The 14734-nt window shown below is 32.7% G+C and overlaps 1 protein-coding gene across 1 annotated transcript; it reads right to left on the reverse strand.

The window, feature by feature from the left end:
* Window positions 1-12494: 12494 nt before the first annotated feature.
* Window positions 12495-14714, reverse strand: LOC114938081 (microsomal glutathione S-transferase 1). Its single transcript, XM_029311824.2, has 2 exons — window positions 13545-14714; window positions 12495-13157 (listed from the first exon to the last, which is right to left on the reverse strand). Exons 1-2 carry the CDS (start codon window positions 13656-13658, stop codon window positions 12834-12836), a joined length of 438 nt encoding a protein of 145 aa, XP_029167657.1. The 5' UTR covers window positions 13659-14714; the 3' UTR covers window positions 12495-12833.
* Window positions 14715-14734: the final 20 nt, after the last annotated feature.

Here is a 14734-nt window from a genome sequence, read left to right on the forward strand (position 1 = left end):
AGAAAAATGACAATCCGCTGGAAAATTATATACAATCTAATCGTAAGTAATACGACGCATACAAATCACGTCGTTACGCGGCAAAATATGAAAAAAAAAAACGATGGACAAGAGAGAGGATAAAGGAGAGAAGCCCCATGGGCGTAAAGGCGTGGTACCTATTCCACACGCGAGCCGAGAAGAGTGTGTTTCCTCTTGATACTTATTTCTATATTAGCAACGTGTAATGATTCATACGCGCGAGAATATTCTTTTCCTTCGAAGCTACGTTTAGCAATGAGAAAAATCGCGGTCGACGAGAGCGTCGCGAACGCGACGGAGAAATCGCGAGGTGGGAGCACCTCGGCAGAACCGGTCCATCGTGATGCGACGATGTAAACCGAGCGATGACGTAGGCCACACGACGACGTAGCTCGTGCGTCCCTCATAACCGGACGGGTGACGGACAAGTGTCGCCAATGTCCATTATTTAGAGACGATTGGAGTCAGTTGCGGAGATGAGGCTAACGAGCCGCGATATTCTAAAAGGAGCAATTGCCTCGCCGATTATTACAAACGGACTCAAACTCTCATTGATATAAGAAATAGATATATCTATCTTTTCCTTACACATGAAACATACCTTATGAAACGCATAGTTGCATGAGATATAAATTATTTACTCGCTGATTGCGACAATGTTGAATATATTTTATGCTGTTCCCTCCTTGCTCTCTTAAATTGAATCAGTGAAAATGTCACCGATTAAAGCAGTGACAAGATGTCTGAAAATTGCTGAGTATTTTAGTAAAGACACACTTTGCTTCTTCGTCTTATGTTTCATTGATTATAGCAAGGTTTCATTGAGAAATCACTGACTGATTCTTCCCACTGAGATTTCATTGTTTGCAGTGATATAACTGAAATTACACACTGCTCAGTAATAGCACACCGATACTATTTAAGAGAGTAATGTATTATTACTGTGTTGAATTATGACTAAATACAAATGTTTTTTATACTTTCAAAAAAAGTCTTGTTATCATCTTATTTCTTATATTAATTGTAATCTAAATAAATAGACAAAAATTCGCGATTAATCGATTTGATTTTAAGATAAAATTTTCGGTCTTAAAAGAAGCTAAGTGTCTTTCGTTGTTATATATGTCAAATAATGACTCATTGGCATAAAAGCGCGATAGCGCTAAAATTATAAGACAATTATAAGATGCTGCCAATTGTACAAATTGACTCGAAGAAAACGCTTTAAAAAAAGTAGTAAGTCACGAGATACGCCGCACACAAGCAAAAACATTGAAATCATTCATCCTTGTGCTTAAGTCATTCATATTTGTGTTTTTCCTGTTGTGTATATATATATGTCCTTCAAAGTAAATCGAGCGAACAATTTTCTCATTTAATGAAAATATTATCGCACTCTCGCATCGAGATGTAAACTCGACTCGTAAACGTCAAAACAACAATGCGACAACATGCGAGGTGTCTTGCTCGTTAAAAAAATGCTCACGTACACTTACTTAAACATACAAACGTTTATTAACTTTAATGAACGCTTGTTTCTTACGGTGATTTTAATACACATATGTAATGAAATGTGTCATTATGCTGAACAAAGCTACAATTGTCGGAGACAATTACGGATAGGAATGACATCGTATGATAAATAGCGTTTAAAAATTTATTGCATGTTATATAAAGAAATGCAGACTAGTGAGAATATATAGCAAATTAAATAATATATAAAATATAAAAATGATTAAAAAGATTTGATTTATTACATATTTATACAACGTGTAAAATATATTGTATATATATATGTATAGCATTTAAAAAGAATTATTAAAAATAAATTGACATCATCATCGACGTTTCACGATGATATATAACACAATAAATTGTATGTTATCTTGCGTAAGAATGTTTGTAAATTAGTTAATTTTTTTATTTATTTGTTTCCTTTATATGGAATATATGTTAAACTCATCAATGAGGCAAATTTAATAAAGCAAAGATTTAAACAAGTTTATTTAAGCAGTTAATTAGTTTTAAGTGTTTCAAATATTTTGCTGAAAAAAATAAATAAATAAATAAATATATATATATATATATATATATATATTACAATTTAGTTTTTTACATATATAATTAAATTCACTTTTCTTAAATTTACTTTATTTGTTAAATAAAATTAATTTTTAATTCACCCAATTTAAATAAAATAAATAATTATAAAATAATATCTGCAAACTACATGTAAAATAAATGTTTTGTATGCAAACGAGGTCTGTTGTCTTTATTTCGAAATATAAAACAGGTACTTGCAATCAAGCTTTCGTAAGTTCCATTTTAATTGTGAAAAATATTTGTGAGATGTTAATCGTGTTCTATATATCTATACAGTTATCTAGAAAAACCTTAAGAATCAGAATTGGAGAACTAAATAATCAGCAAAAATAATTCTACATTTCTTATCCGAAAAATATAGATTCACAACGCGATCCAATTTTTATATTTGATTTAAAAAATTGTAGATATACTTGTCCGTATATGAAACGCGATTTAGCGACCACGATCGATCTGGAAAAAGTTTTCAAAAACTCTGCACATTTATTTAGGACCATTTCACTTAAGGAGCGAAAGCACGACACCCGTCTATATTCGTATTTCCCGTAAAAAGCGACGACGGGTCACGATGTGGGCGGAAAACTAGACGTACGCGCGGCTTCTCGAGTTCGACTTCGATACTCCGTATTTGGCGAATGCGTCAAAATCTGTGGGCGAACCGGTAATCATTCGAACGCGTCATCTGCGAACGTAAACGTTTTGGTACATGTATAAACGTAGATCGTCTTCTTCGCGTCTATGCGAGGACAAATTGTAATGAACTGATTGAACTTTCATTGACCTTAGCAAGCTCGCGCGCGAATTCGTTCATGAATGCCGGGATGATTCTTACAATTACTTACGTAAAAGCAGCGTGAGATATAACAATATGCATGCTTTAAATTTTTGCAATCAGTGATAACATTATTATGTCTTAAGGAGAATGACAACACGAGTTCAAAGTCAGTTTCTTATATATATCCTTTGCGAATCACTCTCCTTTTCAGGATCGTCAAGGTTTGGCGCAACGTACATGATTATTCATCCCTTGTCGCCTGAAACGAACACGTATCGGTCTACTTACGTTTTTTTTTTTTTTTTCATCGAGAAGAACGCGATCGAAGATTGCGGTTTGCTGCGGGATACCTTAACCAGCGATCGAGTTCGAGAAATATCGGCTTCTTGCGTGATCTGCGTATCGAAATCGCATGTTTCGCAGATCGAGACGTATCCGCGGCGGTGGATCTTTATGGTTAACGAGGTTAACTTTATGCAAGGGAAGGAGAAAAAAGTCAATCGCTCTTCGTAAATCAGTTTGGCACGATCTTTCTCTCGAGGGAGAATTGAAAGCATGCCCAACTCGGAGAGAAGAGGCCGCCTCCGTAATGGATAGCGCCATAATGAAGTACGGTACGGCGGACTCTCTCATTAATTAACGTTAAAAGGGAAACTTTTGTAATTGCGCTCCTAAGACGAAGCGATGCAGCCTGACCTTCTCGCTGACGCGTCGTTACGTCGACGTCAAAGAGAACGAGAACCGGCGCATCTTTTGGAAAGCGACGTCCTTTTAGTGATTAACACACAGAGAGAGAGAGAGAGAGAGAGGGAGAAAGGATATTCCAAATTTATTATATTACAATCTCTAAATCTCTCCTTCGTAAGTACTATACGTAATACATTATTCGCTATGATTCTGATAATTTGGGTCACATAACTTAACAAGTATTTTTAGCTATTTTTTTCGAAGAAAACACAATTTCTAAATGCTTTTCATTTTTGAGTTATGATTTTTCATTCAAAAAATAAAAAAATTTAATGTTAAGAATATATTTAATAGATTTCAAAATTAAATGCATTGTGAGAAACACACACATTCTCCCTCTCCCTTTATATTTTCAGAAAATGATAAATGCAAGTTTGATTACAATAACATTATTTAAACACGTATATAACAAATCCCTGTCTTATATATTAAATTGATATAAGAGTATATTAAAAATACATGCCAAAAAGAGAGGTTACAACTCTTCATATTTATATAATTATAATCTCAATTCCAATCAAAAATAAATGCGTGACCTTTGCTTCTCCATTTGCACTCTGACTTTAAAAAATTTAATTCAATCTCTAATCTTTCATTAAATAAAATTATGTCATCGTATATAAAATAAAATAAAAAAATAAAATATAAATATTAAATATTACAAATTACAAATTATAAAATAAAATATAATTAAATATTATAAATTTAACTAATTTCGATTTTATTTAACTTTCTACTACATTATCCTATTTTTATTAATAATTTGAAAAGAAAACGGTTAAAACGGTTTTATGTTTCTACATCGATCTTTCGAACTTTAAAATACTTTAGGAAATATTCTTATACCGTTTGATTAAAATTATCAAAATTCTCTCATTATTCTGACATCATTTCAAGTTTTGACATTGCTCCAATTAATATAAAACTAGCAGGACTGCAAGAATGTGATACTTCCTGCATGATTAATACTGTTTTATTAATAACTTTAATTTTCTTTAAATGTCGCAAAGATTATTTTAATAAAGTATATCTACTATGCTGGTATTATTAATAATTTCTAAGCCACAAACGCTAAATAACGCATCAGTTATATTGGCATTATGAAGTCACCGGATGTAAAACCATACGTGATTATTCACGCGTGCATTATTATGCGATTCTCGAAATCCTTCGGAGGTTGTCGCTTTTTCTTCTGTTTTGCTTTACTTTATAAAACTACGATTGGCCTTTCTTTCAAGGGTGTGCGAGCGAGCAGTCCAGAATTCTGCGGTGTCTTTTTTTATTTAAAGTAGTAGATATTAAACTGACTACACTGGCTGTCTATTAGATTTGTTAAACTATATTTATTAACGTTTCGACCATACGGGTTGTGGTCCTTTTCAAAATTACAATAGAAGCATTCTAGAAATTAATGTACATGCAATCAGAATCAACATTTAAATTGAAAACGTGAAATGTAACAAATGAGATTTACAATGAGTTACTGCATATCGTTATTGACATTTAAAAGTACGCTCCGGTGAGACTTAACTTAAGATCGGATGGTAAATTAACTGCGTTTCACTTGTGTCATCTTGCCACGACTGAGCACACTGTACTAACGAATAGACACGCCGAAAATTATGTCAAAGTTAAAAGTTAACAATATTTACATTCTCGCTAAATTGTGATGTACCATATGGCAAATTACTAAAATAAAATATAAAAAATAAAAAATAAAATATAAAAAGTATAAGATAATAAAAAGATAAATAAATAAATAAATAGATATATTCGGTTCGCTTATGTCATCCTGCCTTAACATACCAATAATAAACTACTAATAATAGCTCCCAACAATGTATGTTGAAAATTTTTTTACTTCAATTTCTAAACAAACTGTCATATATCGTACTAAAGCTTTCAGTGTCTTTCTGTAAATTGATCGTGGAATTCAATTTCTTGATAAAGTACATTTCGGCTATTTCTCTTTTTCTTCTATTGTTTTCTTTATGCAGAATTAAAGGATTCGACCAATCAAATTCATGTCCTTGATTAATTCTGTGCTCACTAACAACAGAAAAATTGCTCGCTGAATTTTTAATATTACGTCGGTGTTCGTTAATCCTAGTACTAAGATGTCTTTTTGTCTGCCCTACATAATTAGAATCACAATTGTTACAATTAATACAATAGACTACGCCGGTTTGCTTGTTAATATCTAAATTATCTTTCCCCGATTTCATTAAACAGTTCAGTTTTTTGGGGATATAGAAAAGAGATGGAATGAGATATCGGGACATACTAATGTAGGCGTATCTTTTATACTAAACTGTAGCCGTATCTTTTATCGAATATTGAATCGATCAATTAATTATTGATTATTGAAATGTAGGAATGCAGGAGAAGGCCGGATGAATTTAGTTGAATCAGGAAAAGAAGTCAGGTTCGGAAGATATATATATATATATATATATATATATATATATATATATGTGTTTATTGCGAGTCGAAAACGTCTTCGCTGTCCAAGTCCCGTTTTTATTCTGTCTTCCTTCCTGCCGCCTCGATACTAAAGGTCGTCCGCCGGTTCGTGAGAGAATGCGTGCTTGTATCTCGATGAAACGCTCCGAAGATGATGTTCTCGACAACAATGTCTGTCTCGATTCCCAAAAAGTCGGCATATTTATACCCGGTGTTAAAACCTTCCCTACCCGAAACATCGGACCAATCAGAATTACCTTCGTTCATCGCGCAGAACTGTGTTTTCGGTTTTCTCGACAAACAAAGGATCACTCAGAACGCTTTCAATAATAAATATTACAAATAAATAAGTACCCGGCACGAGGTCGACAAACAAAACACGTAAATCAGCTAATCTCATCGTCGGTTAACGTCTTTATAAAAAATGCCTACACTAATTTTAGTTTTCAACAGTTCAGGCATGCGATTGATGCAATATTGTGTTCAACTAGTTTCATGTTTAATGGGATAGCTTATGAACAAATTTATGGGAGTCCAATGGGCTCACCTCTCTCCCCCATACTCGCAAATATCGTAATGCAGGATCTTGAGACAGATTGTTTGTCCTTGCTTGGTTTCGAAACATCTTGTTTCTATAGATATGTAGATGACATATTCATGATCCTTCCTAACGATAAACTGTTAGAGGTGAGCGAGGTGTTTAATAGCTATCACCCAAGACTAACTTTTACTTATGAGATTGAAACTAATAATTCACTCAGCTTTTTGAATACAATTGTCCACAGGGATGATAATAAGCTCATAACTAACTGGTACAGAAAACCAACATTCTCAGGAAGATACATCAATTTTTTCTCGAATTATCCGACGAAATATAAAATTAACACCATTACCAATTTAGTTGACCATGCAATAAATTTATCTAACAAACGGTTTCATGACTCTAATTTAAAAATTGTAAAGAATATTTTGAAAAATAATTGCTTCCCGGAAAAACTCATTAATAAACATGTCAATGATAGAACCCACAAGCTGTCACAACCTATAAACAATGAGGATAAAAAAATTATAAAAGTAGATTCGACGGATGTTTCGAGGGAAAATTTCATCGTCATTCCATATTGTAATCGGTTTACTAATGACATATATAGATTTCTAAACAAAAAGAACCTTAACGTAATTTTTACCATCCCCAAAAAACTGAACTGTTTAATGAAATCGGGGAAAGATAATTTAGATATTAACAAGCAAACCGGCGTAGTCTATTGTATTAATTGTAACAATTGTGATTCTAATTATGTAGGGCAGACAAAAAGACATCTTAGTACTAGGATTAACGAACACCGACGTAATATTAAAAATTCAGCGAGCAATTTTTCTGTTGTTAGTGAGCACAGAATTAATCAAGGACATGAATTTGATTGGTCGAATCCTTTAATTCTGCATAAAGAAAACAATAGAAGAAAAAGAGAAATAGCCGAAATGTACTTTATCAAGAAATTGAATTCCACGATCAATTTACAGAAAGACACTGAAAGCTTTAGTACGATATATGACAGTTTGTTTAGAAATTGAAGTAAAAAAATTTTCAACATACATTGTTGGGAGCTATTATTAGTAGTTTATTATTGGTATGTTAAGGTAGGATGACATAAGCGAACCGAATATATCTATTTATTTATTTATTTATCTTTTTATTATCTTATACTTTTTATATTTTATTTTTTATTTTTTATATTTTATTTTAGTAATTTGCCATATGGTACATCACAATTTAGCGAGAATGTAAATATTGTTAACTTTTAACTTTGACATAATTTTCGGCGTGTCTATTCGTTAGTACAGTGTGCTCAGTCGTGGCAAGATGACACAAGTGAAACGCAGTTAATTTACCATCCGATCTTAAGTTAAGTCTCACCGGAGCGTACTTTTAAATGTCAATAACGATATGCAGTAACTCATTGTAAATCTCATTTGTTACATTTCACGTTTTCAATTTAAATGTTGATTCTGATTGCATGTACATTAATTTCTAGAATGCTTCTATTGTAATTTTGAAAAGGACCACAACCCGTATGGTCGAAACGTTAATAAATATAGTTTAACAAATCTAATAGACAGCCAGTGTAGTCAGTTTAATATCTACTACCTTAGTATTTCATTTCTGGCGAACGAAATTTAATAATTTTTTTTATTTATTCCAATCCCTCGGTGTTTGATGACCAAGCCTTCAAGGCTCGTATCAGGGCTTTCAAGTACGATATTTTCGCCCGCGTCCCGATTTACACACGAATGCCATAAACGGACAAACGAATATCATCGCATCGGGGTCGTCTGGGTTGGGCAGGGATAAATCGTGAATGTGTTTGCATTTGCAGCCTATGATGTCACGAGCCGTTTCGTTTCTCTATCGAGGCGCGCTTCTGAAAGTCTCTCCGCGAGGAATACTTAATATAGCGATAAATATCTGAGAATAACTCCGAGCCAAATGCGCGATGTTTCTCGTGCACTTGTATATATGTACTACGACAAAAGAGCATGTATTCACGTTACATATATACAGTCGTGACACTAAAACAGAGCTTAAAACATAAACATCGACAGTGATGCTCGATTTATGCTCTGTTATCAGTAAACTCGATTTAGTAATCATTTTTCTACACGGAGAGAATTTTCTCTTAGAATTTATACTCTGAAAATCATGGTAATCTTAGGACAATATGATATTGAAAGAATTTTATAAGAGTTTCTCTGATTTATATTTTTACTACACTAAAAAATATTAATATCTACCATAATAAAATATGAAAATATATTCGATTAATTTGATTATTGTCCCACGATTACCATGATTTTTGGGATAAATTCTAAGAGAAATTTCTACTATTATGCATTAGAAAATATAATTTTATTTCGAGAATTTTGATTATAGCAATTAGACAGTTAACACTGACGATGAGTTTACGAAGAAGAAAAAATGTAGAACAGCTCGTCCGGCTTTGTCAAGCGAGAAGCGAATTTGTTTGGCCCTACTGTCCATCCAACATACGTATGCGCTTAGCAGAGTGAAAGCGCCTCGTGATCCAGCCTCACAAACGTGATTAGAATCTTGCTACTAATCCCGACGCAAATTGAATCGCAGCCACCGGCGCGGCATCGTTTGCCGTGACAGCCGATACAGAGAAATGCAATTTCGGATGGCACGTACGTGTAAGGCGTGACCACGCGACACGGAAAATTGACACGATTATCGATAACCGCGCGCGCATACACACACGCACACACACACATGCAGGACGATGCACCGCGTGCATCTCTGCCGTGCGCCGCAGGCATGCACCGGGTGAACGCTTATGGTCCCTTGCGTTTAAACTGCCTTTAGGGACCGGCACCGGTGGTCGATATGCCGCTTTGTAATCACGTGCATACCGCCTGTACAGGCTAACGTCACCAATTAATTAATATTTGCGATATTCAATAAAGTATTCACATAGCCTTTATACAAACACAATGGAATGACCGCGGCAATTACAGTTTATATACCACGGATCGCGTAAAGCTTAGCTTTTCTGCGAAACGTCGCTCTTTTTTTTTAAAAAAAATTAATTGAGATATTATGAAGCAAAAAATTCTTTTTTTTGTAATGTATAAAAAGATCGTATTATAAAAAGGTCACACGTTTTTTTATTTCGCCGAGGTGAAGTTAAAAATAATTCTGCGATATGTACATTCATCACTATCATCGCTATCCTTTGCGCATAAAATAAAAATATAAAAACTGACTCATAAACATTAATAACAAACCATCTTTCAGCTTATATTACTAACATTAATTAAGACTTTATGGAAAACATAAATTTCATGGTCTAATAAACCGATCGCGCGCATGAAACGTCTTCTTCAAAAAGATGTGTGCATCTATGGAGTAATGCAGATGTAAACTATTGACGTTCGCATGCTTGCACTTAATGAGCAATCTATATATCCTAGATGTGGTTACCACGGACAGTATCGATGAAACAATGGAGAAATTTGTCTATTTGTTTCAAACGAATAGAGAGCGATAAGTGTGCCTTATAATTTTACAACGTTAACAAAGTATTATATATATATTTCACACGATATGTAAGATTTTGTGCGATAAACTTTCAAAAGTTTTTATTGCGAAGCAATAAATATTTATGCATCCATAGAAATGTTAATTAATTGCGCAATTAATATTTCCGTGAAATATAAGGATTTTTAATTAAAACTACTAACAATAAGAAATTTTTCTACATATATTCAAGAGTGTGTACCGGGTTCGTGAGAAAATTTCATTAAAGGTCTAAAGCCCCGGAAAGTAGACAAACATTGATACACCGTTGACGAACACGTTATGATATCACTGGCGCCGGAAAATGTTTCAGCTCCTCGATGCATCGAAAACTTCTTGTTGGTTTAAGGAATTAATTTAATGTGGATTATATGTATTAATTGTGTATATATAATATATAAATTAAAAGTTATATAAATATGTAAAACTACAAATAATATATAGTTCTAAAATTCAATAATATTGAAATATATATATAATAATATATAATCACACATAATTTGAACTTTCTATAAATGAAAATATTTTCTTTCCTAAGATAAATTTTAATCTTACTTATTAAAACAAAATTAACTACGTTACATTAAATTAAATAAATTAATAAATATAGATGTAGAAAAAATGATTAAGAAAAATGCATTTAATCGCAAATCTTTCAAGAAATTATCGGTATAAAGAAGCTGAAAACTTATTCCAATCTTCCATAAGACATGCTCCTATACCATGCTATGCAAATCGTTGCACGTGAGAAAGAATCGTTCAGCTGGCTTTTCTATTCAGACTAAAAGAAAAAGGCTTGATCCTCACAGAAATTGAGGTGCAGGTGCAGGGAATGACCTGCCTGTGCTTGATTCTATTCGCGTGTATCTCGGGTATCCGTGTTTGTCGTCGGAACAAAGGAGAAAATTGCATGGATATAAGATAAGGAATTTCTCTTACGTTATTCAACCGCTAGACGCATGAGCTCTGCTTATTTTAAACACAATGCGCTTCTATGCATGTATATATATAGCAATATACACGACAAAAATAGTATATAAAAAAATATGACGCAATTAGACGAAAAAAATTATACGAAATAAAAAATAAAAAGCATATTGATATATCTAATTTACACAAAATATATATGGTATATATATATATATCTAATTTTCAAAAAATAATAGATATATATATAATAATTATGTGCTTGTCAAATTGCAAAGATGTTGTTTTATGTTTAGTGCATCTTAAATTTTTTGCATCTTTTATTACTTCTGATAAGAATGTTATGCGCTTACCTAATGATCGTATCTCTTGATCGCTCCGCGGTTCAGATATCGATCCTCGCGGAAGAAGACCGAATTTCTAGCGCGATTCTGGATTTTCGCGAGCATCTGCAATTCTGCATACTGCAATTCGACAGATCGCGAGAGCCGACGAGAATCCCGCGATTTAACGCGGCTGAAGTGCGGATCAAGGCATGTTCGATCGTTAAAGAACGCCGCGGCACCAACGACGACGACGACGACGACTACACGTCACAGACGCGTCGCGACGTCTGACATTCCCGCGTTTGTCGGCGTCGCGGTGCCGCCGTCATGACGACGGGATATGACGGAGTTCGCGTATGCGCCTTCAAGATGCGTTAAGACGCGTGCGCGGCTCAGTTACCTATGCAAATATTACGCGGATATATAGTTTTTTCAATTTATATTGCATCATTACGTAAAACAGTGCTCGGAATTAGTTGCTCTTTTCGAGCCGATTTCGCGAGCGACGGGGTAGATCTCCCCACTACCGTCGAGGCTCGACGGCGGAGTCGTCGTTACTCCGGGCAACGCTATATCTCAGGAGCGTCGCTAAACATGTTAAGTTGTACCTTCCGCCAAATCGTCATTATTATTACATAATTTATATTTTTGTTAAATAATAACTGAATATTAACTTAATATTAACTTAATATTTAGTTATTATTTAACAAAAATATAAATTATGTAATAATAATGACGATTTGGCGGAAGGTACAACTTAACATGTTTAGCGACGCTCCTGAGATATAGCGTTGCCCGGAGTAACGACGACTCCGCCGTCGAGCCTCGACGGTAGTGGGGAGATCCACCCCGTCGCTCGCGAAATCGGCTCGAAAAGAGCAACTAATTCCGAGCACTGACGTAAAATATAAATGAAAATATCATTTGCATAAATGCAAATATATGGAGATTCATGTCAGATTTTTAGGAAAAAAAATGATCGGTTCAAGTATGGGGAGTATATAATAAAAGGGAAATAAGAATTAAGAGACGTGAATTAATGTATGACGTCTTTTAATATTTTTACGCAAACAAGCTTGAAAAAAATATAAATTTTTTTCATTTTATAAAGAAATAGTAGTATACGTTCAATTTGATTTTCTATGTACATATAACTCTTTATATAAGAACAATATTATATTTCTATAAAATATATTTTGGAGGAATGTAAAATATTTAAAAAAATGAGAATTTTATCAAATGCTAATAATATATATTATCATATATTTCTGAACATCCTTATTGTAAATGCTCCTATTATTATCATGCTCAATAAGCATCTTAATAATTAATACGTAATATAAAATTTTATCAACAGTGATCTTTCTATATAAAATTAGGAATAATATAACAATGTGGAAAACGCTTGATATAGTGTAATTCCATATCCTACAAAGAAAACTAAAAATCTTATAGGTTGTTTCTTAATAACAAGGTATGAAATGGTATAAATTATTCGGGCAATTACAAATGTTCGCATCAATGCATTAGCCAACCATAGAGAAGGTCCAGTACTTAACCATAGATATGTAATCATAAACCATGGCAGAATATTCTCCAGATCGTTTCGGTGTGCCTTTCGTACACGTTCCACATCTGGATCATTGAGTACCACTTTGCCTTTGCCTAAAAATGTAACATCTTCTTCATTCATATATATCTGAAACAATTATCACAAGTCAATTTTATTCTGTGTAATGGAATTTAACATTCATAAACTTTTAAAACAAAATATTTGATATGATTTGTTTCTTTAATTAAATTAAGAAAAAAGCTCGAAAATATATTTATACTACATTTTTAAAATTATATAAATTTTTATTCTTTTCTAAAAAGATATAGTTTTTTTAATCATTAATATATGTAATCTTTAATATTAATTTCTTTTTATTAAATTTTTCCTAAGAAAAAAAGAGTAACATAGTGATACAGTTTATCGCAAACTTATTAAAAATTTTATTAAGTAAAAGTAATAATCAAAACTAAATAAGAATATATAATCAAAAATAATTCTCAGAAAAGAGATTTTTCTATTATATATATTTACTTTTTTTCCAAATCGTTGTTGCGCAGTCAACGGTAGCATAGCCAACACTTTTAGAGCCAATATGGTACCCCAAAATCTAAATAGTTTAAGTGCTTCTGGACTTATTTCAGCCATTTTTTTGCGTTTAGACGCGTTTTAAAAAATATCACTTTGAATGAAATGAAGATGACACTACTCTACACTACGTTTGCTATACACAGCCAAAATCGAACTGGCACGTCTTACATAAAACACGCTCGAGAAGAGATGCTTCTCCTACTATATATATACTTTGATGAGGAATATAAAAAATTATATGTCATCATATATCAATCATATATAAATATATAGATAAAAAAGTAATTATTTGCTTGAGAGAATCTTCTGATCATTTTTACATAAAGACAATGTATCAATAAATTCAAAATGAAGATTAAATTTTTTTTCCATACTCATGTTTTATTTATTAACTGGACGATTTCGAATTATTATTTATGAAAAATAATATCTTTGGATAAGCAATAAGACATGAAATAATCCTTCTGACAACACAGAATGTGCTATATCCGAATTAAAATGTCAATTGATATTTTCAATAATTAAGTTATTTTTCTCCAATGTAGCATTCAAAATAATACATCTCATGAATTATTTAGTGTTTACAACGTAGGATCCTTCATTAAAGACTTACGCTATAAAACTTCACGTGTTTTTTAATACTCTTTACAATTATTACATTGCAAAATAAATATATATCTTTAGGCTTGAAAGAAAAAAAGTGCATTAATGAGAAAACGGTTAAAACATGAGATAAATCTAAAGCTTGAAAAATAAATGAAGAAAAATCAACGATTATTCTTTCAATTAAAGTTCAGTTTCTAATCTTCAAAATAAGGAAGTAAGAAATGTTTATTACATCTATTCTCGAGTGACACGTTACGTAATCGGTTTTATGAGGTTAATTTTATAAATATTGATCAGAGGTTAGAACATCATATGTCACTTTTTCTTATCTTCTAACCTTCTTCTTTTCCTTTCTTTATGACAATGAAACGCATAGTTTTATGTTCGTGGTTTCAGGCTGCCAGATTATCTTTTAAGTTAGAATTGAGCTTTATTTATTTGTTTGAGTTTATGTAAGTGTAATGTGTGTAAGAGTGGCGGTGTAAATGTCTTATCTTCTAACCTAACGGAGGATTCACATTACTCCG

Source organism: Nylanderia fulva, unplaced genomic scaffold (genome assembly GCF_048542155.1).
Source record: "Nylanderia fulva isolate GAGA-0341 unplaced genomic scaffold, ASM4854215v1 Scaffold21, whole genome shotgun sequence".
NCBI lineage: Eukaryota > Metazoa > Arthropoda > Insecta > Hymenoptera > Formicidae > Nylanderia > Nylanderia fulva.

What these genes read in the sequence shown, in the direction of transcription:
- LOC114938081 (XM_029311824.2), bottom strand. Translation starts at nt 13,658, where the DNA reads ATGGCTGAAATAAGTCCAGAAGCACTTAAACTATTTAGATTTTGGGGT. An exon ending in AACAACGATTTGGAAAAAAA is followed by an intron (nt 13,158 to 13,544) that starts GTAAATATATAT and finishes TAATTGTTTCAG; the next exon opens with ATATATATGAATGAAGAAGA.